Below are 26,324 nucleotides of genomic sequence, written 5' to 3'. Positions count from 1 at the left end.
TTCATTGATTAGCTCTAGTAGTTTTCTGGTAGCATCTTTAGGATTCTCTATGTATAGTATCATGTCGTCTGCAAACAGTGACAGCTTTACTTCTTCTTTTCCAATTTGGATTCCTTTTATTTCTTTTTCTTCTCTGATTGCTGTGGCTAAAACTTCCAAAACTATGTTGAATAAGAGTGGTGAGAGTGGGCAGCCTTGTCTTGTTCCTGATCTTAGTGGAAATGGTTTCAGTTTTTCACCATTGAGGACGATGTTGGCTGTGGGTTTGTCATATATGGCCTTTATTATGTTGAGGAACGTTCCCTCTATGCCTACTTTCTGCAGGGTTTTTATCATAAATGGGTGTTGAATTTTGTCGAAAGCTTTCTCTGCATCTATTGAGATGATCATATGGTTTTTCTTCTTCAATTTGTTAATATGGTGCATCACGTTGATTGATTTGCATATATTGAAGAATCCTTGCATTCCTGGAATAAACCCCACTTGATCATGGTGTATGATCCTTTTAATGTGCTGTTGGATTCTGTTTGCTAGTATTTTGTTGAGGATTTTTGCATCTATGTTCATCAGTGATATTGGCCTGTAGATTTCTTTCTTTGTGACATCCTTGCCTGGTTTTGGTATCAGGGTGATGGTGGCCTCATAGAATGAGTTTGGGAGTGTTCCTCCCTCTGCTATATTTTGGAAGAGTTTGAGAAGGATTGGTGTTAGCTCGTCTCTAAATGTTTGATAGAATTCACCTGTGAAGCCATCTGGTCCTGGGCTTTTGTTTGTTGGAAGATTTTTAATCACAGTTCCAATTTCAGTGCTTGTGATTGGTCTATTCATATTTTCTATTTCTTCCTGATTCAGTCTTGGCAGGTTGTGATTTTCTAAGAATTTGTCCATTTCTTCCAGGTTGTCCATTTTATTGGCATAGAGATGCTTGTAGTAATCTCTCATGATCTTTTGTATTTCTGCAGTGTCTGTTGTTACTTCTCCTTTTTCATTTCTAATTCTATTGATTTGTGTCTTCTCCCTTTTCTTCTTGATGAGTCTGGCTAATGGTTTATCAATTTTGTTTATCTTCTCAAAGAACCAGCTTTTTGTTTTATTGATCTTTGCTATCGTTTCCTTCATTTCTTTTTCATTTATTTCTGATCTGATCTTTATGATTTCTTTCCTTCTGCTAACTTTGGGGATTTTTTGTTCTTCTTTCTCTAATTGCTTTAGGTGCAGGGTCAGGTTGTTTACTCGAGATGTTTCCTGTTTCTTAAGGTTGGATTATATTGCTATAAACTTCCCCCTTAGAACTGCTTTTTCTGCATCCCATAGGTTTTGGGTCGTCGTGTCTCCATTGTCATTTGTTTCTAGGTATTTTTTTATTTCCTCTTTGATTTCTTCGGTGATCACTTCGTTATTGAGTAGTGTATTGTTTAGCCTCCATGTGTTTGTATTTTTTACAGATCTTTTCCTGTAATTGATGTCTAGTCTCATAGCATTGTGGTTGGAAAAGATACTTGATACAATTTCAATTTTCTTAAATTTACCAAGGCTTGATTTGTGACCCAAGATATGATCTATCCTGGAGAATGTTCCATGAGCACTTGAGAAAAATGTGTATTCTGTTGTTTTTGGATGGAATGTCCTATAAATATCAATTAATCCATCTTGTTTAATGTATCATGTAAAGCTTGTGTTTCCTTATTTATTTTCATTTTGGATGATCTGTCCATTGGTGAAAGTGAGGTGTTAAAGTCCCCTACTATGAGTGTGTTACTGTCGATTTCCCCTTTTATGGCTGTTAGTATTTGCCTTATGTATTGAGGTGCTCCTATGTTGGGTGCATAAATATTTACAATTGTTATATCTTCTTCTTGGATCAATCCCTTGATCATTATGTAGTGTCCTTCTTTGTCTCTTCTAATAGTCTTTATTTTAAAGTCTATTTTGTCTGATATAAGAATTGCTACTCCAGCTTTCTTTTGATTTCCATTTGCATGGAATATCTTTTTTCATCCCCTTACTTTCAATCTGTATGTGTCTCTAGGTCTGAAGTGGGTCTCTTGTAGACAGCATATATATGGGTCTTGTTTTTGTATCCATTCAGCCAGTCTGTGTCTTTTGGTGGGAGCACTTAGTCCATTTACATTTAAGGTAATTATTGATATGTATGTTCCTATTCCCATTTCCTTAATTGTTTTGGGTTCGTTATTGTAGGTATTTTCCTTCCGTTGTGTTTCTTCCCTGGAGAAGTTCCTTTAGCATTTGTTGTAAAGCTGGTTTGGTGGTGCTGAACTCTCTCAGCTTTTGCTTGTCTGTAAACGTTTTAATTTCTCCATCAAATCTGAATGAGATCCTTGCTGGGTAGAGTAATCTTGGTTGCAGGTTTTTCTCCTTCATCACTTTAATTATGTTCTGCCACTCCCTTCTGGCTTGTAGAGTTTCTGCTGAGAGATCAGCTGTTAACCTGATGGGGATTCCCTTGTGTGTTATTTGTTGTTTTTCTCTTGCTGCTTTTAATATGATTTCTTTGTGTTTAATTTTTGACAGTTTGATTAATATGTGTCTTGGCGTATTTCTCCTTGGATTTATTCTGTATGGGACCCTCTGTGCCTCCTGGGCTTGATTAACTATTTCCTTTCCTATATTAGGGAAGTTTTCAACTATAATCTCTTCAAATATTTTCTCAGTCCCTTTCTTTTTCTCTTCTTCTTCTGGAACCCCTATAATTCGAATGTTGGTGCATTTCATGTTGTCCCAGAGGTCTCTGAGACTGTCCTCTGTTCTTTTCATTCTTTTTTCTTTATTTTGCTCTGCATCAGTTATTTCCACTATTTTATCTTCCACCTCACTTATCTGTTCTTCTGCCTTAGTTATTCTGCTATTGATCCCATCTAGAGTACTTTTCATTTCATTTATTGTGTTTTTAATCGATGCTTGATTCATCTTTAGTTCTTCTAGGTCCTTATTAACTGTTTCTTGCATTTTGTCTATTCTATTTCCAAGATTTTGGATCTTGGAAATAGAATCTTGGATCATCTTTACAATCATTATTCTGAATTCTTTTTCAGGTAGACTGCCTATAGTGATATGCGGGCCTCTCACTGTTGTGGCCTCTCCCGTTGCAGAGCACAGGCTCTGGACGCGCAGGCTCAGCGGCCATGGCTCACGGGCCCAGCTGCTCCGCGGCATGTGGGATCTTCCTGGCCCGGGGCACTTACCTGTGTCCCCTGCATCGGCAGGCGGACTCTCAACCACTGCACCACCAGGGAAACCCCTCTGGGGGCTTCTTTAAGCATCGCTCTTAATGCCCTCTCCTCGTGCACCAGGAAACAAAAGGGAAGAAAAACTCTCTTGCCTCTTCAGCAGCTCCAGACTTTTTCCCAGGACTCCCTCCGGGCCAGCCGTGGCGCACTAGACCCTTCAGGCTGTGTTCACGCCAACCCCAGTCCTCTCCCTGCGCTCCGACAGAAGCCCGAGTCTCAGCTCCCAGCCCCGCCCGCCCCGGTGGCTGAGCAGACAAGCCTCTCGGGCTGGTGTGTGCCTGAAGGCACCGATCATCTTTGCGGGAATCTCTCCGCTTTGCCCTCTGCACCCCTGTTGCTGTGCTCTCCTCTGCTACTCCGAAGCTTTCCCCCTCCGCCACCCGCAGTCTCCGCCTGCGAAGGGGCTTCTAGTGTGTGGAAACCTTTCCTCCTTCACGGCTCCCTCCCACTGGTGCAGGTCCTGTCCCTATCCTTTTGTCTCTGTTTATTCTTTTTTCTTTTGCCCTACCCAGGTAGTGGGGAGTTTCTTGCCTTTTGGGGGGTCTGAGGTCTTCTGTCAGCGTTCAGTAGGTTTTCTGTAGGAGTTGTTCCACATGTAGATGAATTTCTGATGTATTTGTGGGGAGGAAGGTGATCTCCGCGTCTTACTCTTCCACCATCTTCCTCCGGAATCTTCCAGATGATTTTAAAAATAAATATGTCTGGCAGAAATGACTCTATATTACTAATGGCATATTCTTCAGACAGACCTTACAGTCCTTTCGAAGATTTTTTAATCTTAGTTACCCGTTCTGAGGATCTTCTAGTACAGACATAATTATATTTCTCTGCACAGGTTCCAGGAAGTTTTATAGACATGCTTATATTTGATCTGTTTTCTCATGGCTCTTGACTTAGTATGCTAAAATCACTGAGTAGCTTCAATTGCATCAAAACCACTATTAGTTTACTGCTTAATGATTTATCTTTTGAAATAGAACAACAGAGATCTGATTCAGAAATTATTCCAATAGATGGATGCCAATTAATTCTTCAATGTTATTAAGACCTAAGCATAATAACACAGTTTAAAAATCTTATGTAAGAACATTTATATTAATGAAGTTTGTAAATATATACTTCTAAACATGCTCATCTATGAATTTAAAATGTATATCATCAGTTTCTTGAATTCATAATAGGATTTTTAAAATATTTCAGTTCTCTTGTATACACCTGGAAATAAACATGTTCAAGGGCATTCTGGGGTTAAGCTAATATATCTGACAGGAGAGAAGGTATATGTAGGTGGCTAGGTGACATATCACATACATATATAGATTAAAATAGGAACTTTAATTTTTTTTTCCTGTAAACCTTAAAAGTAATAATTCTAAACTATTTTGTATTAACATTGATGTAAAAAAATATAAGCCATGTCAAGTAGCTCTATTGAATCATTGCCTTTCCTCCCTATTTTCATAATACATGGACATAAGTAGTATAGTAGAAAAATTCTGTCATGGGATGATTCAACTTTACTAGGCAGAACTCATTGAAGACAACTTATAATTTTCATAGTGGAGTTAATTAAATAACCCATGCCTTCATTCAGTATTTATAAATTTTCTTCTCTGCTCTAGGCATCATGCTCAATGCTGAAGGTGAAAAGCTCACAATGACAACAGCTTCTTTCCTCTCAGCATGCACAGTCCAGGAACAAAGATGTTCAGTAGTAAAAACTGGGGAACTCTGATCCAACTCTGCAACTTCTCTGCTCTGTATAACTGTTTTACAAAACCTAAGTTCGGGTCTAGAAACTGCAGAGTTTTAGGTAGATGAGAAAATTCTGATATGGTGGGTTAATCTGGAGTTGAGCATATTCAGTATATACCCTCTCCTTACAAAAAGGAGTTGAAGAAACTTAAACAAACACATTCCCTAAGATGGAACAGATAAGAATATTGATTTTAAAAATCAAGGTGAAGGAAAATAATCGATTAGCCTGTTGAAGCCAGAAGTGAAGTTTGTGGTATAAATGCAATTCCTTTACAATTGCCAGAGATGGGTCACAAATCTGACTCTTCAGTTTCTTTGCAGCCAAAGCAAAGAGAGAAATATGATCAGTTACAATTTTCCACATAAAGCTTTTTCTGGCATTGAGTCCTGAAAGAGATTTCTCCCATGGGTCCTTATATAAAGAGGTCACACTGTGATATATTATTTCAGACACTATATCCTGGCAAGTATAACAGTGGGTTTCCTATGGCTACTTCTTATACCATCTTTCATTTAAACCAAGGGCACAATGCCAAAGTTCAATTCAGCAAGAGATTCAGAGAGGGAGAAAAACAGCACTCTAAAAATGCAGATAGGGGCTTCCCTGGTGGCGCAGTGGTTGAGAGTCCGCCTGCCGATGCAGGGGACACGGGTTCGTGCCCCGATCTCGGAAGATCCCACATGCCGCGGAGCGGCTGGGCCCGCGAGCCATGGCCGCAGAGCCTGTGTGTCCGGAGCCTGTGCTCCGCAACGGGAGAGGCCACAGCAGTGAGAGGCCCGCGTACAGCAAAAAAAAAAAAAAAAAAATGCAGATAACTCTCTGATGGTTCGGCTTGATTGAGAGGTAAAGTTTGGAATACACAGGGAGATAGGTAACTTTTCTTAAAGGGAATTTTTCATAAATGTATTCATTAATTTGATACTTGCTGAAAATTTGGCAGTAGAAAGTTTGGGGTTATATTTTGTACCATAAATCTATAGTAAAGATATGCTTCATTGCTGTTTAAAGATGGAATTATGTGATTTAAATGGTCAACAAAGTAGAAGGTAAAATAGACCACTTCTGAAAATTAAGCTGTCTAAACCAGGATTTATTAATACCAGAAAAGATAGATGGAGGTGGCTTAGGAAGTACCTGTAGAATAACCAAACTTTCTCTCATTAAAAAATTGAATAATGGGGCTTCCCTGGTGGCGCAGTGGTTGAGAGTTTGCCTGCCGATGCAGGGGACATGGGTTCGTGCCCCGGTCCGGGAGGATCCCACATGCCGTGGAGCGGCTGGGCCCGTGGGCCGTGGCCGCTGAGCCTGCGCATCCGGGGCCTGTGCTCCGCAATGGGAGAGGCCACAGCAGTGAGAGGCCCACGTGCCGCAAAAAAAAGGGGAAAAAATTGAATGATGAATGATTTCACCATGAAAATATTATATCATAGAATATGGCTGTGATAGTTTTTATTTGATTATTTTTTCATAGCAATTAAAGCCAATTACCCACAGTGGTTATCAAGGAAAAATCTGAAAATTTTATCCCTACAGTGTCTAATTTTATGCATTGTGATTTTTCTGGTGAACCTCCCAGAATTTTGTTAAGAAAACATACCAGTAAGTTAGTACATAGCTAGTATATTGTATAGGCTTGGTTTATTATTGCTACTTGCTGAAAACTGGTCCACTCTCTGGATTGGGACTAACTGTAGTTGAGAATATTTTGGATATGGTATCGCTTTCTCAATGTACTTGAACTCGTATTATTCTCTCCAATTGTCTTCCTTCTTTCTTCCTTCTTGTCTTCCTTTCTTCTTTCTTTCCTTTTCTTCATTTTAGTTTTTTTTTTTTTTTTTTAAATAGGGAAGGGACTTTTTTGTAGTTTGTTCACTACATTCTGTGAGGGAGATCCCAGAAACAGTTTATTTATTGTATGCCTGAGGATGTGCCCACATGTGCTTTTTCATAAGTAGTTGTGGGTCACAGAAGACCAACATGGAGCCACAGTGTTACTGTTATAATGTAGATCATAAGCTTACTGAGAATGCCTGTAATTAATTAGATGTATACCCTTGGCAATCAAAATTTACATGCCCTGATAACCTTTGAAAACCATGAACATCGCTATAATGTATGTAATTGTTCATAAACTACAAAAAGTTAACTTACAGTGACACACTGTGCCATGTAGGGACAATGGTCTTAAGCCATTGGCTTGGTTCACTTACTTGCTGTATGGTTTGTTTCTCAATGGCAACTCCTATATGAGCCCAATTCACTGCCATGCTTCAGTGAAATTACTAATTGTTGAAATTCTCCTACCTTTGGATTTACTTGAAAACTACTGAAAACACCAATTTAAATCTATAACTTTCTAAAGTAACTTTTACTAAAAGTAAAGGAGAAATTATAAATATCATTAATAAGTAACCCAAATGAATATTACACATTAAAACTTTCTGAGGCAAAGCAGCATAATGAAGAGGTCAGACACTCAGTTTAGAAACAGAAACTTCCTTAAAATTTCCGGAATGTCCACTTACTAGCTGTGGCCTCAAATAGATTTCTTAACTATTCTAGGTATTATTTTCCTTATCTGTAAAATGGAACAGTCATTCCTCTTAATGTCATAAAATTGTTATGATAACAGAGATAACCACTGTGTCTCTAAAAGTATATTATTTGACCGATAGTTAAAACTGTGTGTGTATATCTCCCTGTTAGCCAGATCTTATTTTTACAGACAAAAATCTGAGTCTGAAACTGATTTTTCCCCCAAACCCAGTGTTAGGTGAATATTAAAATTTAAGTGGCTACCGTTATGTTTAAATTGTATAATTTAATTACAGGACTATCAATAGACTATGTGGAAAACAAACTTTATTGGATCAGTTCGGGAAATGGAACCATAAACAGATGCAACCTGGATGGTGGTAATTTAGAAGTAATAGAGTCAATGAAAGAAGAATTAACAAAAGCTACAGCCCTAACCATCATGGGTAAGTACAGTGATACTATAGCTAGGATACTTGTATTGATTGGGGTTGATTAATTATGACCTGTTAAAGCTTAGAAAAGACTGCTCCATTAACACCAGAAGCACGTTCAAATTGCACATCTCTAAGAGAGTTTTTCTTTTCTTTTTCTTTTTTTAACCTTAGCAAACAAACTTGAAAGATTATCCAGATCAGTGACTTAGTGCTATTAGCAACAATAACTTCACTGTTATTGATTCTTGGGGTATTATTATTATTGGTATTATTTTACGATCATTTTCTGTGTTCTACTATAGTGTTCTAAAGTGCAGGGACCTTGTGTATTTGTCACAATAAGGTAAAATCTTATCTCTGCTTATAAAGGATAGATTGATCTACATAGACAATTGAAGAAACAAGGTCACAGTGTCATTGACCAATGATTTAAATTATTCTTCCACAAAAATTCTTTATATGTACACACAAACACACACACACACAAAGATTATACCTGACTAGTGGTTATTTTAGACTAGGATTTATTTACAATTGTCTCATAAGGCAATAAGAAAATAAGGTTATTTTGTATTACCCAGCTTTACCAAATTAACAAGAAAATTTTGTTGTATGTGTATTTTTACATTTTTTAAATCACCTGAGTAAAAACAGCAGAGTTTAAATTCTGAAAGTGGTTTGGTAAACTGCAACAATCCCCAGTCAATACCCACAGTACGTTTTCAAAAATTGAATTCCAGCATACTTTGTGAAATCAACCCAAACTAGCAAATAATATAGCCAAGGAACCCAATAAGTTAGAGGAAGCATGATAAAAATATGTCATAACATTTCAAGAGATGTCATTGACTTTTAGTGAATATATACACATATATATATCACAAACTTTATATACTGTAAAAATCATTGCCTCATAGAAAAATGTAGGCTTTATAAAAATTTATTTCTGCTAACATGATTGCTACCGACCCTGCTATGAGTAGGAAATGAGTACTAAACTTACAGAACTCAATGTTATGAACAAAATCTCAAAAAATGGAGTAGTCCATTTTAGCAAAAAAATAAAGTCAGTTAGTTTTGTTTCCTAATAAAATAGAAGAGAGAAAGCTTGGATGAAATCATTAAGCATATATTGGATGAGAGCTGTGAATCTTATTTGACATCAGTGCCATATGGGAACGGATCTTGAGTAAATTAAAATTCTTTTAACAAGTAAATGGTTATGTATCTGTACTTCTCCCTGCCACCATAATTTGATTAACACTGAAAACTAAAAAATAAAGAAACCTATTAATACCTCTACTGTCAATACATTAACTGGACATATCAAAATATATCTGCAGTTTGAAGGCTTAAAATGTAAAGGACATCACCATAGAGAAGCAGGAGAGCAACTTCTACTTTCTGAAGTTCCCTAGCTGGTCTCTGAATTTGCCCTTGTGTTCAGATTCCCCCTTCTTTCAGAACCTCTCTACTCTTTCTCTTTGGGGATGGTATAAAGTGTGATGATGACCTGCTTCCTGCTGAGGCTAAATAGTATAGTCATATAAAAAAGACAATAAAAAAAGGTAAAAAAAGGAGAACCTTACCACTATCCAGGGGATTACTGATGATTACAGCTATAAATGTTTAAGAAGAAATTTGCCTACAGTGATACTGAAATTGCACATCCAGGAACAAAGAAATAATTGTAATATGAAATGACCAGTTATATGCCAGCTCCTCAGACTACCTAGGTGATGGATGATAAGTAACTGAAAGTTTGTGTTTCACTAAAATTTAGGAGTGGTTTTCCTAAAATTGAGTTAATAATCTTTTTGGACACATTTCACAATTTTTTAAACCTAAAATATTATAACTTGTAACTCTCTGGGGGCTCCCAGTTTTACTTGGAATAGTATATACAGAATAAACTGAAAGGAGCTTTGAAATATTAAAATTAGGTAAAGCAGTAGGTATTTGGTAATACCTAGATTAAAATAAAGCAATTATTTGATGATTCAATCAAGTCCAAGACCCAAAGACCAAGATTGCTACATCTAAGTTTCACAAACCTTATGATAACTTCTTTCAAGCAGTAGAGTTTAACTTCCTTCCCTTGGAGTGCAGGCTGGACTTAGTGACTCACTTCTAATGAATAAAATACGGCAAATGTGATGGCGTCTGACTTTGGAAATAAGGTCATAAAAGGCATGAGCCTTCCTCCTTGCCCTCTCTTTCTTGGGTCACTCACTCTGGGAAAAGCCAGGTGACAAGTTATGAGGTCCCACAAGCAGCCCAGTGGAGAAGTCCACACAGCAAGGAACTGAGACCTCTAGTCAATAGCCATATGAGTGAACCATCTTGAAGTCAGAGCCTCCAGCACAGTCAAGATTTCAGTTGACTCAGCCAAAGCCAATGCATTACAGCAACTTCAAGAGAGACTCCAAACAAGCACCACCCACAGAGTGGCTCCCAGATTCCTGAGCCATAGAAACTATGTGAGATAATAAATGTTTATTGTTTTAAGATACTGAATTTTGGGGTTAATTTGTTATACAGCAATAGATAACTAATTCATGTAATTCCATCTATAGAACTCATTCATTTATGAATAGATTCACAAATTCAAATACTTATGTAATAGAGTGAGACAAATTATAAATAGTAAAGTGTGTCAGGTGTGATAAAATCCAATGGCTCAACATGATAGTAAGTAGCAACTGAGTCTAGACTTCAGTATCTAGACTTACTTGAGGGTGGCAGAAAGTATGATAAAACCGGAGAGAGCTAATGGTCCACTTGAGGTAGAACACCTCTCACCTCCACTTATTTTTTACCATAAGGAACATTAACAGGTTGTGTCAGACATTTCATTTTTCATGAGAAGCAAGAAATCTAGGTTTGTTGTTGTTGTTGTTGTTGTTGTTTAAATCTCGAAATTTAAAAATATTACCAAATTATCACATTACAAAAATACCATGCAGGCCAACATACTGCACATATAGGCTAACTGTGAAGGCTAACACTCTACAAACCAAGAACACTAACAAATAACAAAAACACCACCACAACAATCATCTGTGTGCTTGATTCATCCCGGTGGCATCACCTAGTTACCACCTCTGGTTCAGTCATCTTTTATGCTGGTGATGTTGAATTGTAGAGTGAAAAGGATGGAGCTAAGGCAGCTAATGCCCAGTTGTACCATTGGAGGGGACTTGGTAGAGAAAAATAATAATCTGGGAGAGCTGGCATAACCTACAGAGGTGAGCAGGACATATGATTTCTCACCAAGCTTTTGTGGTCTTGTTTGACCAGACCTTGTATTCTGCCTGAGGTATATACAAATGAAGAGCATACAAATGTGAGGTCAACTTCTTATTTGAGTTCAACTGTTGACAAGGAAATGTAACTTCTAAATGTAAAGCTTGCACCCTAACAACAATGGATACTCAATTCCATTCATTCTTTCAACATATATTCACTAGTGCCTACCATATGCCAGGCACTGCTATATATGGTAGTGAGAATCCTAACTTCATCAAATTTGCAGAAAAGCAAGGAAGACAGACACTAAGGAGGATGGGAAATGCATAGAATTATAGGTAACTGTTAAGGACCAAAAAAAGAGAAAAAAAAGGACAAAGCAGGGAAAAGAGATAAAAAAGTATATAAAAAGATATAAAAAGGCAAAAAAGTATATAAAATTTTAGGTTTTAGGTTGAGTGGCCCAGAAGAGTGAAGGAATGTGAACCAACAAAAACTGTTTTAGTTGTTTATTTGGTTTTCAGTTGTGTTATTAAATGTTTTGTTTTTAAAATATTTTTAAAGTAATTTAATTATATCAAAATAAACCTTCACAGGTGATTCTGATAATTTACCAGGTTAGACATCTTTTAAGTTGGTCATGGTTCAAATACAGTATTGTCTGTGATTCACCTTTTCTCCAGTGAGTCACTTGGTCAGAAGTGATTTACACATCGTGTACAATGGCTGTTTGATGAGGACTCTTAACACCATTTACTCTGGACTGAATGTTCGTGTTCCCCCAGATTCATATGTTGGAGCCCTAATGTGATGGTATTAGGAGGCGGGGCCTTTGGGAGGTAATTAGGTCATGACATTCAAGCTTCCATAACGGGATTAGTGTCCTTCTAAGAAGAGACCAGAGAGCTTGCCTCTCTGCGGTGTGCGATTACAGCAAGTAAGTGCAGACATCCTGATCTTGGACTCCAGTCTCCAGAACTGTGAGAAGTAAATTCCTGTTGTTTAAGTCACTTAGTCTATGGTATTTCTGTTAGAGCAACGCAAACTAAATAAAATACCATTCCAGTTAGCTGATATAAGCTGACTAGCCTATAAGCTTTGAACATCAAATTCTTCCCCATTTTAAAGAATGACCTTGTCAATTTTCTTTTCCCACACGTCAGAGCTAACAAATAAAATAGTTTCTGCTTTAAAATACAATAGCTGGTAGCTCTAAAATTCTATCTACTACTTATTTTTCTTAGATAATTTTTCTCAGTATTTAGCAGTTCTTTTTAAATAATTTTCTTTTATAAATATATTTCAGTTTCATGATATAATAAGGTTACTCTAAAACATTTTCTTACATGATATCCAAGAGGTTTGTGTTATAAAGTAGTGTATAGTCAACTATGTTATATTTAACTATTGATTACCTAGTTTTCAGATACAGAACTCTTTTGTTTGTTTCTATTCACCTTTTCCTCATAACATTTGGCATTTTCCTCATCATTAATGTCTGCAGGAGACAGTGAGGTAATCGCAAATTAATAAAATTGCTCTTCACTGCCTTTAAGAGGAGAAGGAGGTTAAAACTATTGACTAAAATTAGTGTTTGTGGGTTATTTATGGATTATATTTAACATACTGTTCCTTTTCACTGTCAGCATGTGCAGTTTGAGAACAGACTGCATATATTGTATCCACATTGAAGAGAAAGTTAGAAAAATCAATTCATGGAACTGAAAGAAAATACACAAATAAAGCAAATGTACTGGCAGAAATAGGCTGAATAATTTTTGGATGGAAATTTGGGAAATAGCAGGATGGTAACTTAGCTGTATTTTGTACTTTTAGGGTGAGGAAGGGAAGACCTGGGGCAAACGGACCACAGATTTAAAATAAAAATGAGGATATAGATTATTCAATTATAGAATATAAATTATTCAAGCAAACTTGAAGAAATCTGCATGTCTGTATGGCAATTGTGGATTTAGTGGTCAGCATCTTATTCAATCATAGGTGACCTTCATACAGTCCATTAAAACGTGTCATGTAGTAATTTGTCAAGTTTTACTAGGGCAAGAGTTTGAGTCCTGGGCACTACAAGGGGTATGGGTTTGAATTTAAACCTCCACCCCATGCTCACACCTCATGAGCTTCTTTTTTCATTAGCTCATATATTACTCCATTGTATATACAGTATTCCCATTGAGATTCAAGTATACATCTACTCTTTTTGTTTCATTTTGTGGTAAATATGATCTTTGGAAATTGTTCTTACCATAGTATTTGTAAATGGGAATTCTGAAGTTAACATGGTAGGTTCTTCTTGAATGTCAAGGGATATATATATTAGTAGCCTTCTTTATGTGATTAAATCATAGACTTTTATAATTAAATGTAACCTTAGAGACCTTTAAAGTTATTTTGTCAGTTGAAGAAGTGTACTTCTGATTCCTGTTCCTACTATTCACTAAGCAGCTGTGGCTATGGGACAACTACTGAACTCTATGCCTTAGTTTTCTACTCTGCAAAAACATGAGCTTTGACCATATGAGCTACAAAGTTTTAAAAATTTGTATGATTTTGTCACTAATGGGTTGATCCAGAGTGCAGGAAATTGTCTAAAATAAACTATTATCTAAGTTGAAGTAATATAGGAGAAACAATAAAGACAGGCTAAAAATAAAATTTATGTGTGAAGTTATGTTAATCAGAGTTCATAATAATCTGTTTTAGAAGTTGGGCAAAGTTATTGTTTTGACTTTTAGTTGAGAATTTGGTGGATGTTTAAAACATAGGATTGCTTAAATTAATTGTTTTAGAATGGGTTTGTACTTTTTATAAATATCTAAGTAACTAACTTCAACACTCATCTGATCTTAGAATCACTTGCAAAAATTGGCAAACTTCTCTTTAAAATAAAAGGAGCTTTGAATCACAGGTAAAGGCAAAAACAAAAACAAACAAAAAAAACCCCTACACATTTTCTATGAATACCTAAGCCCTCTCATTTGACTTTTTCTGTGTTATCAATCACAGTTTAAATGTATTATACTATTGAGCTGTTTCAAGTAGCAATTTGCCAGAATAGGCTTAATATGTAAATATTAGAAGGATATTGAACTTTGGCTACAGTTAGGATCGATCAAGAAGGAGAAAAAGGCATATTCTTTGTGCATTTTCAGTCTCTTGTTAGGAACAAACTCAGCCCTGTAACGAGTAAGAAGTCGTCTTCTCTTGATTTGGTTATGAACACTTTTATTTTAAATCAGTGTTAACAAAATAATCACTTCCCTTTAGGGAGCCCTTGAAAGGCTTTACCAAATGTACCCCTTAAGGACATTTGTTCATACTTTTCATAGGTTCACTTCACAAAATTGAAGTCATCATAATAGGTACTGTGAACATTCTGAGCACATGGATAGTTTGCCATGGGAAACCAAGGCTGTCAGATTAAAATGCTTCCAGAACTGTCTGAATATCAGAGAAGGTCATATTTATTTGCTTGAGAATGAATACAGTGTTAATATTGTTGGGAGATTAAATGTTTTGAGTGTTCCCACTGGAGTTTCTACAGCAAAGCACAATCATCTAATCTCTTTGCTGACCGAAAAAAACTCTAAGCTTAATGGCAAAAAAATTAGTCTTTACCTACACTAACACTTAAGCTCGCTCCATTAATTTCTGAATGATATGCTTTTATCATTTGTATCTGTATTCTTTCAGCAAATTACTTGGTGTAATGACATTTAGAATTTATTAAAACGTATCTAGCACTCAATTTACATACTTGTATATTTCCTAAAATAATATACTTTATAAATAATAATAGAAATATGAAAAGTGTGTATACAATATACAACCCAGTAAAACTGGCATGCAGAAATCATCAAAAACCTTTTTTTTCTACTTTACTTCCTACAATAAATTATTACGGCAAGTTGTCATGACATCTATGAAACATTATAAATGATAGCAAGTGACAGGCTGTAAGTCTGGTGCATTTAGTCTTGCTAAGATCCTTAGACTGAGCACTTGCAGATTCACACTGAAATCTAGCCTGAAAGGATTCTATGTGTTATATTCTTATTAAAAGGTGACGAGTCTGATAACTTGAAAGTTCTTGACTTCAATAGCCCACCTTAAGAAGTCATTTCCTCTGTTTTGTACAAGGCAAGTCCACTTTACATGTTGTCAAGTGCAGGGTTTTTTGTTTTGTTTTGTTTATAATCATAGTTTAATGAATATTTTTCTCCCTCTGAATGTGCAAAGAAGCTGAAACTTAGTTTCAAAGGAGTTCTTACTTCTTATGAGACTCTTCCCTCCCTTCCTTCCTTTTCTTTCTCTTAATCTTCCCTCGTTTTGGCTGTTCCTTGGATTGCCAGTTTTCTTTTTATATCTAATAGCTTTGCCCCTTTATTTGTTTTGTTGTTTATTTGTTTTCCTTTCACAGTCTAGTTAGATACTAACATTTTATTTGGGCTACTAAAACAACTTCTTCCCACTTTTCGTATCTCCGATCTCCAAACTATTAAGACCTGCAAGGTTCAGACCTCCTGTGGCAACTGCCTACCCCCTCCTTAGCCATAATATTTCAGAGGCTGGAATAAGCACTCACAACTTACTCTGAAATGCTCATTTTTTTTCTCTCCTTTTCATACACCAGAAGTTGTTTGTCACAATATTATTAGTTTTACCTTATAGATAAATGAAACTTAAGGTCAATAAGTTTTGTTAAAACCCAAAGCATTATTTGTCCCACCTTATAGATAAAGAAATAGGGTCAGTAAGATTTGTGAAAACCCTGTCCTCTGAGACTCAAGCTCAGAGATCCTGATTCAAGTTAAGTGTGGTTTCCATTACCAGGAAGAGCCTTCCCTATCATAACTATACTTTTCATTTGATCCTCCTCTACCCCTCAGCTGCAATACATCCAGGCAAACTGTTCCCCTGTATCTGATCATGTCCTACTTATTTCCATTTTTCTTGCTATTCCTTGTTCTTTGACTGCCTTCCATATTTATCAGCCACCCTAATGGGTGAAATATCACCTTTCAAGACCTACTTCAACTATACCTCAGTGATTTGAAATGTTTCCCTTCTCTGTACCCCTTTGTATTTTTCTAATGTAGTGGAATATTCTTTGTCTTTTCTAATGAGTGAAAATGTCTCACTTTTCCGTAACTTGGGACTGCATTTTATTCATATATGCATCATTCATGATACACAGCAAGATGCTTTGCACTGAGTACATTTTATTATGTAACAGTAGAATGTATGAATAAATAAAACAATGACCATCTACACACCAAACCTCTACCACAGCAATCAAAATATATTTTCAGTCAAAGCAGGCAAATGCTTATGTAGAATGACCACAACCATAAATATACTGTACAGTTTAAATATATATAGAAATAAATATTAAAGGAAAATACTTTGATATATAAGGATTTGAATTGTATAAGGAAGAAAGTGAATAACATGATTAAGTGTATACAACAATCATTTCCAACATGTATTCTACATACAAGTGTATATAGAAATGCAAGAAAAGAAGAGCCGTATTGAATAATGTTTATTCTCAAAGGAACTAAACAGCTTCATGGAAGAAAATTAAGAAAAAGAAGGAAAAAAATACCCTAAAACACGCACAAGTGAAAGAGTTCCAAAACAAAACAAAAACTTTGATGTTTGGAATGTTTTAGTCTCTTAAATATAGTCTATCACAGTTGGGCCTAACAGCATTATTCTCTTTAATGATAATAACTGATAGTCTAAATAAATAAAGCATTCTACAAATCTTAACTCATGTAATTCTTACAGTCCCCTGAGAGAGGTACTATTAACAGTGCTTACTCCAGAGCTCCCAGCCAAGGTTCAGCCAGCCTAAATTAATCGCTCAGAGTTACCTGCTTAATAAATAGTGTAGCAAGCTTTCAAATCCATGATTCTTAGTCTTTAAAGCTTGAGTTTCTTCCAGGAATGTGTCTTGTAGCTATAGTTAACGCTAAGATGTATGTGCACTGAGATGTATACAAGAATATACTTTGAAGTGTTCATTGTAATTAGAAAAGGCTGGGGGAAAAGCCTACATGTGTATTATAAAGGACTAGCCAAATGAATCATGAAATGTTCATGTAGAGTGAAATATTATGCAGCTATTAAAAATTAGGTAAATCTATATATTGATTTGAACCATTCTCTAGAATATATTTTTAATTGAAAATAGGTTCAAAAAGCCTATACAGAATAGTCCAATTTTTATCATATGTATGCATTTCTTTAAAAAATATATATTTTTTAATAATGTTCTTTTATCCATTATGCTGCACTGTTTATCTCAACAACTATTGTTTAGAGAGTGTCTACTCTCCAAATTTACATGTTAGTACTAATAGACACAGTTACCATGCAAAGGAGATATTGAAACTGCAGTGTTGCCTCTGAAAACATTGTGGGTGGTTCAAGGTCAAAGCTGGGTCTCTAACATAATTCTGTCTACCTCCAGAGTTAGATTTCTTCTCACTATGCCAGTGATTCTCAAACCCAGGGTGATTTTGTCTACCAGGGAATATTTGTCAGTGTCTGAAAACATCACAGCTGCTGGGAAGAAAGGGTTGCTACTAGCATTCTAGTGGGTAAAAAACAGAAATACTGGTAAACATCCTACAAGGCACAGTAGGGTCTCCCATAACAAAGAATTGTTTGGCCCAAAATGTCAATAGTGCCAAGCTTGAGAAACCCACTCATACCAAAAAGATTCTTTCTTATCCTCAGAGACCAGTCACCTGTGTGAAGCCTGATATTGTGAGTGTTGGCCTATCATCACAAATTTTGGTTAAAATAGAAAGCCTTAAAAATATATAAATAAAAACAAATACCTGGTGTTTATAAAAGCTGCTGGTATCAAATTGTCTTGGAAAGATAGGGTGGCAGAGAAGAGAGTGGTGATACACTTCTTTTATGTTTGTTTTCTTTCTTTTAAGTGTAACTTAATGAAAAAGAGTCAGGATTTGCTTCCCTTATGTTTCTATTTATACTTATATATTGTATCATAATAGAGAGAGCATACTCACCTGTCACAGTTTTGATTCATTCACCCATTCAACAATTTATCAAGTAACTATTTTGAGCCAGGCACTATTTATGTGCTAGGTAAACAGCAGGGCATAAAGCAGGTAACAATTTCATTACTATAAGGGGCTGGTATTCCCAGTGTAGGAAAAGAGTGTACAGCTGACCCTTGAACAACATGGATTTGAACTACGTGGATCCACTTATACGGGGATTTTTTTCAATAATACTATGGTACTACACAATCTCCAGTTGGTTGAACCCTTGGCTGCAGAATTGCAGGTAAGGAGGAACCACATAGTCGGAGGACTGTCTATAAGTTATACCCAGATTTTCAACTTCCATGAGGGCCTGTGCCCCTAACCCCCAAGTTCTCCAAGGGTCAGCTGTAAAAGCAAATAAACGAGTGAAATAAAATTTGTCAGGTGGTGAAAGACACTAATGGAGAAAATTCAACCAGGGCATAAGAATAGGGAGTGCTGACTTGGGTTGGGAGAGAGTAACCAGAAAAATTATAATTTTAAGTAGTGAGGTCATGGCAGTTTTCACTGGGAAATGGTAAGTGAGCAAGAATCTGCAGGAAGTGAAGGAGTGAGTTATTCAGGTATCTGGGGGGAAGAACATTTAAGGAAGAGAGAGAAAACAAGAAATGCAAATTTACTAATGGACCATATTTTCAAATACTTTTTGCTTTTAGAAGAGTTTTTTGTTTGTTTGTTTTGTTTGCTTTTTGTTTTTTTAATGCTCTAGGCATCCAACTTACTTTCCTCCTTCATGGAGCTTTTGCTATGTTTAAAAAATACCTGATGTGTACATGTAATTTTACTGCTGTCATTGAACTAATCTACTAAAATAGTATATACAGTTAATTTATGCATGTAATATGAGCTAAAAGTAGTCATCTACAATAATTTACTTCTCTAAAGGAAAGCTTTTAGTTTTCGTGTGTATGAAATTCTTAATGATGTTGAAATTAGTTCTGCCCCATGTGTTTTTCTTTATTTCCAATTTATTTTATACAAAGTTGCTATTAATGACTATGCATTTTAATAAGAAAGAAATTTCTAGTAAATATGAATATTCAAGCTGTTATGGTGTATGTTTGTAGAAATAATAAACCATAAATCATTCATATGAAAAAATTAATTATAGTTATTTAGAACAAACTTAACTTGGTAGAACTTCTAGTTTGTTGCTTTAATTTCAAATGTTCTAAAATTAAAAGCTTGAATGATTTATATGTCTATGAAATTGTATTATGCCAGTTAAAATTTTCTAGATTTAGGAAAATTATTAACATATTCTTTAAAAATAGATTGACCTTTTTTGAGAGAATGATCTCTAGACACCAGAGTATACATTTGTAAAATATTACTCAGTAGAAAGCATTCATGAAACATGGTCTATAATGCTTGAGAATAGTTCTTTTAATGAAGAGTCTTTAAAGCATATCAGAAAAAATACCAGTTTCTATCACGAGGATTGAAAAAAATGTTAATTATCCTAGATATATGAATGATCACCAGTGCAATTATATTAGATAGTTATATAATTATTATTGTCATGTTTATACCTGAATTATGTAAGCAAGTCCTACTTAAGAAAATACAAGTGATGAAAAACTGGACAAATAGCATATCATTTAAAAAGATTCAAACGATACCTTATTTACTTAAAAATCGTGTTTACAACCGCTTTTTAGCAAAAGATTCAGTGATTTAATTGTTACACGTATATTGCATTTCCCTCTGTAATTTGATATATACAAACCAGTTTATTTTAAATGCACTATAATTATGCTGTATATCTTAAGTGATTCTGCTTTCAAATCATACTTTTTAAAGAGGAGTAATTTACTTTTTAGTGTACACTGTGCAATGTCATTTCGTTCAAAGAACTTCAAATACAACCACCTAAGTTTTCTAAGCCGTCAGTCTTCTAATTGCTATAATACTATTCATTAAAGTAACAGTAATATATGAAATAGATCCAGGCAATTTTCCCAGTACTAAGTATAGGATATAGTAGTCTTCTCTAAGTACTCAAGCCACCATTAATGAAAACTAATAGCCCATCAAACTTTACATTAAAGTAAAGTGAGAAATCTCCAAAGAACTATATATGATTCTATTCCAGCAATTTTTGTCACCTTAAATTGCTGTGTTCCAATATGTTACACTTCTTAATGCTAATTACCTTACAGAATGGATAAATACTACAATTGCAAAGTACATCAAGTACTATTTTATTAACCAGATTATAATTAGTGATCAGAGAATGGTCTCATTAACATAAATGGAATAATTAAATCATCTCAGCTTTACCATACTTAAAAACATTAAATAATGATTGTTTCCCTTTTGTAAACTACTAAAGGTTAACTGTTCCGGAGTCACTTTCAGGAAAAAAAATTACATTATTCATGTTTATGGCATTAAAACAAGAATAAATTTGAAAATGTATAATTTTTTGAGTAGAGATATAATTATTTTATATTGCCCTATGTCTCCCCTTTCATTTAAAAAGAAGAAATAGTAAATGTTTACATTGGGAAAAGATGTAGTATGCTTTAGATTTATGATAGAATTTTGAGTTAATATAATTCAACAACATTTTAATTAGAACTAGAAAATTAATCAAGAGAGTCAAAGAGGTCATTCCAGAAATCTGCCTATATACTGTAGGCATTATCTCATGTTGGAATGTAACAAATAACTTGGAATCATATGATGATCTGGTGAGTATTATTCATTTCAACTGAGTTAAACAATCAGACCTGAGTCATTTTACTTCAGTAGACCTGCTTATCTCTTGGGGGCTACATTCCAAGACCCCCAGTAGATGTCTGAAACTGAGGATGATACCAAATTCTATAGACTGTTTTTTTTCCTATACATACATACCTATGATAAAGTTTAATTTATAAATTAGGCATAGAAGGAGATTAACAATAATAACTAATCATAAAATAGAACAATTATAAAAATATGTTGTAAAGTTATGTGAATGTGGTCTCTCTCTCTTCTCTCTCAAAACATTGTTCTGTAATCACCTTTCTTCTGGTGATGATGTAAGATGATAAAATGACTATGTGATGAGGTGAGGTGGGGTGAATGGCACAGGTAGTGTGAGATAGCATTAGGCTACTACTACTTCTGACTATCCAGCACAAGGAGAATCATTAGCCTTGGGTAATCCTGGATCACTAAGTGATGACTACGTAGATGGTTGGATGTCAGGAACAGACTATGTTGATGGTTGGGGACACAAGCCTGGATGGAGCTGGACTGCACAAGATATTGGCATGCTGCTCAGACCAGTGTGCAATTTAAAACTTATGAATTGTTTATTTCTTGAATTTTCCATTTAATATTTTCAGATCTTGGTTGACCTTGGATAACTGAAACCATGGAAATTGAAACCTCAGATAAGGGGGAATTACTGGATTTGGCAGTTTTGTTCAACCCAAATTAGACTTGGATAGATGGCAGCTGACCACAGAGGATTTGGGGGGGGATCATATATACCTGGATTTAGGTAAATTTTAAAAAATAATAATATAATTTGTACTTGAGCATCAATATCAAATTTCTGTTTTTTCTCTTTTCATAATCAGTATCAGCACAAAGTTGAAATAAATGTCTGCATCAATTTAATTCTAATTAATAAGGTTCCATATTTAAACTATAACCATTGAAGGAATATCTTCAGTAGTATGGGAAAAAAGTGACCATAAATCATGTGCACCTTTAAAAATCGTATGCTTTTATGTTTTTAAATTGTGGGTATAATCGTTCTATATATGTAGATTTGGATGTATCAAAGATGGACAGTATGCAAAAGGCCAGTGATGAGATTATTCTGTGCTGAATTGACTAATAATGAGATTATGTGTGGGAGGAAAAAAGATTCTGTTATTTTAGAGATTAAGAGCTTTGCAGGAGGACTCATGAATAATACTTGTGACATTTTAAGGACTGCTAAGATTTCAATCTGGAAGAACAGTTTTTGTTTTTTTAAAAATGGATCTGACCTCATCATCTGTAATATTGCCTTTAATGGAGGCAAAATTATTGAGACTTCTTAAGTTAGAATACTTCTTATATTTCCATTGGATGGACAATAGATTACATAAAAGCTGCATAGTTATAGAACATAGCCATAATATATACTATCAGGAAAATTTCAAAATTATTTAACCATATTCTACTATTTGAAAATTTATCTGGAAAGCCCCCTTCAAACATGTTTTTCTTTTTTTGAAATAGCCAATATACCTCCAAATCATTTCCATGCAAATTAAATCTAAGCATTCATGTATTTTTTTCTCTCATGATATTTTGCGATTCATATTTTTCAGAGGGAATTCTGGTTGTGAGAAATCTAGACAAAGTTGGAAAATACTTGGTGTAGAATGACAAAAATCACATCTCCAGATCATCTTACCATTCCTTCTTCTTAAAAAATCTTGTATCAATAAGGCTACCATTTTGTTTTAAATCCCCAATATAATGAGAACTGTATGCATTTTCAAATTCAGAGTTGCATTCTTTATTCAGGAACATTATATTATGACTTAATTCTAGTATACCAAGTCCTTATCTCATGGATTTCCAGGTATGAAAATGAGGGCACAATTAAGTGATCACATAGGGATGCTCATTCTGAGTTTCTTATAAAAAGCACATGCATTTTTTTTATGATTCATATTTAAAATATGACATTTGTGATTTAATAAATTACAAAATAAAGGATTATAGGATGATGCTCACTTTACAAATCACAATTTTTAAAAATTTTCTGATTCAAGAGTATGCTCCAGCTGGCAGCTATCCCGTACAATTCAATTGAAAGTATTGAGTTGAAATGACATAATATTTTGGTAACATTATTTAAGTGGGCAACATTTCCCCCTGAAATCTGCTATAACATGGAGGCTGTATATGTTTTTATTTTCAAGTGAATAGGTAAATTATTTGGGAAAGACAGGAACATGGCAAATGGGAGCAACAAAGATCATTTCTTTGTGACAGTATTTGTTTTTTAACCTTTTCCCAGTAATATATTTATATTTACACTCACATATATATTTCTAGTCTGTAAATTTTACAGTATTAATTATTTGGCATTGTCAAGAGTTGGGTAGTAACTACAATGACATTCATATTTTAATAATAAGGACAGAGTAATAAATTATCTAGGATAGAATAGCCATTTGAAGCAATTTTTAGAATATTGGAACCTTCTAATATGCAGTGTGCTCAAACCAGAATAAAATACTAATTCATTGATTCTTATATGATATTAAAAGAAAACATTGCTCAAGAAGCACACTGTAAAATTGATTTTAATTAATTGAAATCAAAATTTAATATTAATGCTAATCAGTAAGTGATTTTAGAAATGGACAGAATAGAATTATTTAAAGATATCAGTAATTTTTGTTCTGGAACTCTGGTTTAAAACTTTATCTAGAAAAGTTAAAAATTATGACATTTAAAAAAATTATATATAAATTTCCTTTCAATTTTAATTTGTCATAAACATTGATTTCTAGGTCAATAAACATTTCCACAATACCATTTTAATGTTTATACACTTTATACAATGTTTATGTACTATATAGTTATATATTTAATTTTTAGGGTTTTTCTGGAAATTATAATATTGTGATGACTATCCATATAACTAATTATTTGCAGAATTTAGGGTACAGTGTTAGATGTCACATTTCTGAGGAAAATGGTTTACACGTTTTTAAGGCTCTATCATTAATCATCATTTGCACTCATAGGCATTCTGTCCATTGATGAAAGCAGTACTATTTTTCCCAGTTCCTGCTCCCACATTTGCAATATCTGGTTAGACACATAGTTTTCTTTATTTCATTCAGACTTGCATGGTTCTCAGACCCTTCTATATCATGATTTTCATCTTCTAAGCCTGTTTCCTATTTTTCAAAATCTTCACAAAACTGAAAACCAAGACCTGAACATAATAATAAGGATATATTTAGGACAAGGTCTACTGAGATTAATAGTTCCTGGGCACTGTTTACAGAATTTGGTTACCAGGAACAGAGACTTTCATTCTGGCTATCTCAAGTAGGGAGAAAATGTCTATTATAAAAATACATGTGACTCCAAAATGATACAGGAATTTTAACAAAATTCTATATTAGAAGCCATAGAATGCCTGTCATACAGACAGACTGGGAAGGTCAATCTAATACAAGGCAATTCTAGGGACTTCAGCAGAGAAGTTAATGGATAGTTGGTTCTAACTGACTCATGGTCAACTATGGCTTCTTCAACCCCATCTCGAAATGAGTAGAAGTTATAAGGGGGAAAAAAAGTATATATATGTGTATGTATATATGTATGTATATATGTGTGTGTGTGTGTATACATATATGTATATATATATACATATATATATATACATATATATATATATATATATATATATATGAAGAGAGAGAGAGATGTAGACATAGAGCTTGGGTGAATAAAAGTAAATGCATGAGAGATCCCAGATATTGCTATTCTGTCAGAACAAAATAGCACCGTATTTTTTAAAATTTCACATTAATGTGATTCCAAGTCCCAACCTGCTCAGAATATCAGGAGGTTCAATCTTTTAGTAAGATTACCTACCTTAAAGTTTGCCCAACATTATTAGACTTGCTTATTTTGATTTTATTTATTTAAAAATTTTGAACATATGAGTTTAATTACCTGCTAGACCATCCAGATGGAAATATGTGATAAAAGAATGGAAGCAAGGGTCATAAACTTAGAAGAGATGCAGGTATTTTTAGACCAGTTTAGGATTAGACATTCACTGACTGGATTATTTTTAACATTTATAATAGAACTTTTTTACCAAAATAAAATAATGTATTAAAAGTTACATCCAGACTCCCTCCCATTGGGAAACTTGCACAAGCCTCTTAGATAGCCTCATCCACCAGAAGGCAAACAGCAGAAGCCAGAAGAACTACAATCCTGAAGCCTGTGGAACAAAAACCACATTCACAGAAAGATAGACAAGATGAAAAGGCAGAGGGCTATGTACCAGTTGAAGGAACAAGATAAAACCCCAGAGAAACAACTAAATGAAGTGGAGATAGGCAACCTTCCAGAAAAAGAATTCAGAATAATGATAGTGAAGATGATCCAGGACCTCGAAAAAGAATGGAGGCAAAAGTCGAGAAGATGCAAGAAATGTTTAACAAAGACCTAGAAGAATTAAAGAACAAAAAACAGAGATGAACAATACAATAACTGAAATGAAAACTACACTAGAAGGAATCAATAGCAGAATAACTGAGACAGAAGAACGGATAAGTGACCTAGAAGACAGAATGGTGGAGTTCACTGCTGCAGAACAGAATAAAGAAAAAAGAATGAAAAGAAGTGAAGACAGCCTAAGAGACCTCTGGGACAACATTAAATGCAACAACATTCGCATTATAGGGGTCCCAGAAGGAGAAAAGAGAGAGAAAGGACCAGAGAAAATATTTGAAGAGATTATAGTCGCAAACTTCCCTAACATGGGAAAGGAAATAGCCAACCAAGTCCAGGAAGTGCAGCAAGTCCCATACAGGAAAAACCCAAGGAGAAACATGCCGAGACACATAGTAATCAAATTGGCAAAAATTAAAGACAAAGAAAAATTATTGAAAGCAGCAAGGGAAAAATGACAAATAACATACAAGGGAACTCCCATAAGGTTAACAGCTGATTTCTCAGCAGAAACTCCACAAGCCAGAAGGGAGTGGCATGATATACTTAAAGTGATGAAAGGGGAAAACCTACTACCATTATTACTCTACCCAGCAAGGATCTCATTCAGATTCGATGGAGAAATCAAAAGCTTTACAGACAAGCAAAAGCTAAGAGAATTCAGCACCACCAAACCAGCTCTACAACAAATGCTAAAGGAACTTCTCTAAGTGGGAAACACAAAAGAAGAAAAAGACCTACAAAAACAAACCCAAAACAATTAAGAAAATGGTCATAGGAACATACA

At 34.7% G+C, this 26,324-nt stretch overlaps 1 protein-coding gene across 1 annotated transcript in view; it reads left to right on the top strand.

The window, feature by feature from the left end:
• The window catches only part of LRP1B (LDL receptor related protein 1B), a 1,545,691-nt gene that overhangs the window by 934,415 nt on the left and 584,952 nt on the right, over nt 1-26,324 (top strand). Inside the window, exon 32 of the mRNA XM_060105953.1 lies at nt 7,839-7,988. Coding sequence (XP_059961936.1) covers nt 7,839-7,988 — 150 coding nt within the window. The remainder of the gene's footprint in view (nt 1-7,838; nt 7,989-26,324) is intronic.

The sequence above is a fragment of the Mesoplodon densirostris genome, chromosome 8 (assembly GCF_025265405.1).
Source record: "Mesoplodon densirostris isolate mMesDen1 chromosome 8, mMesDen1 primary haplotype, whole genome shotgun sequence".
NCBI lineage: Eukaryota > Metazoa > Chordata > Mammalia > Artiodactyla > Ziphiidae > Mesoplodon > Mesoplodon densirostris.
This window is presented reverse-complemented; position numbering and strand designations above follow the sequence as displayed.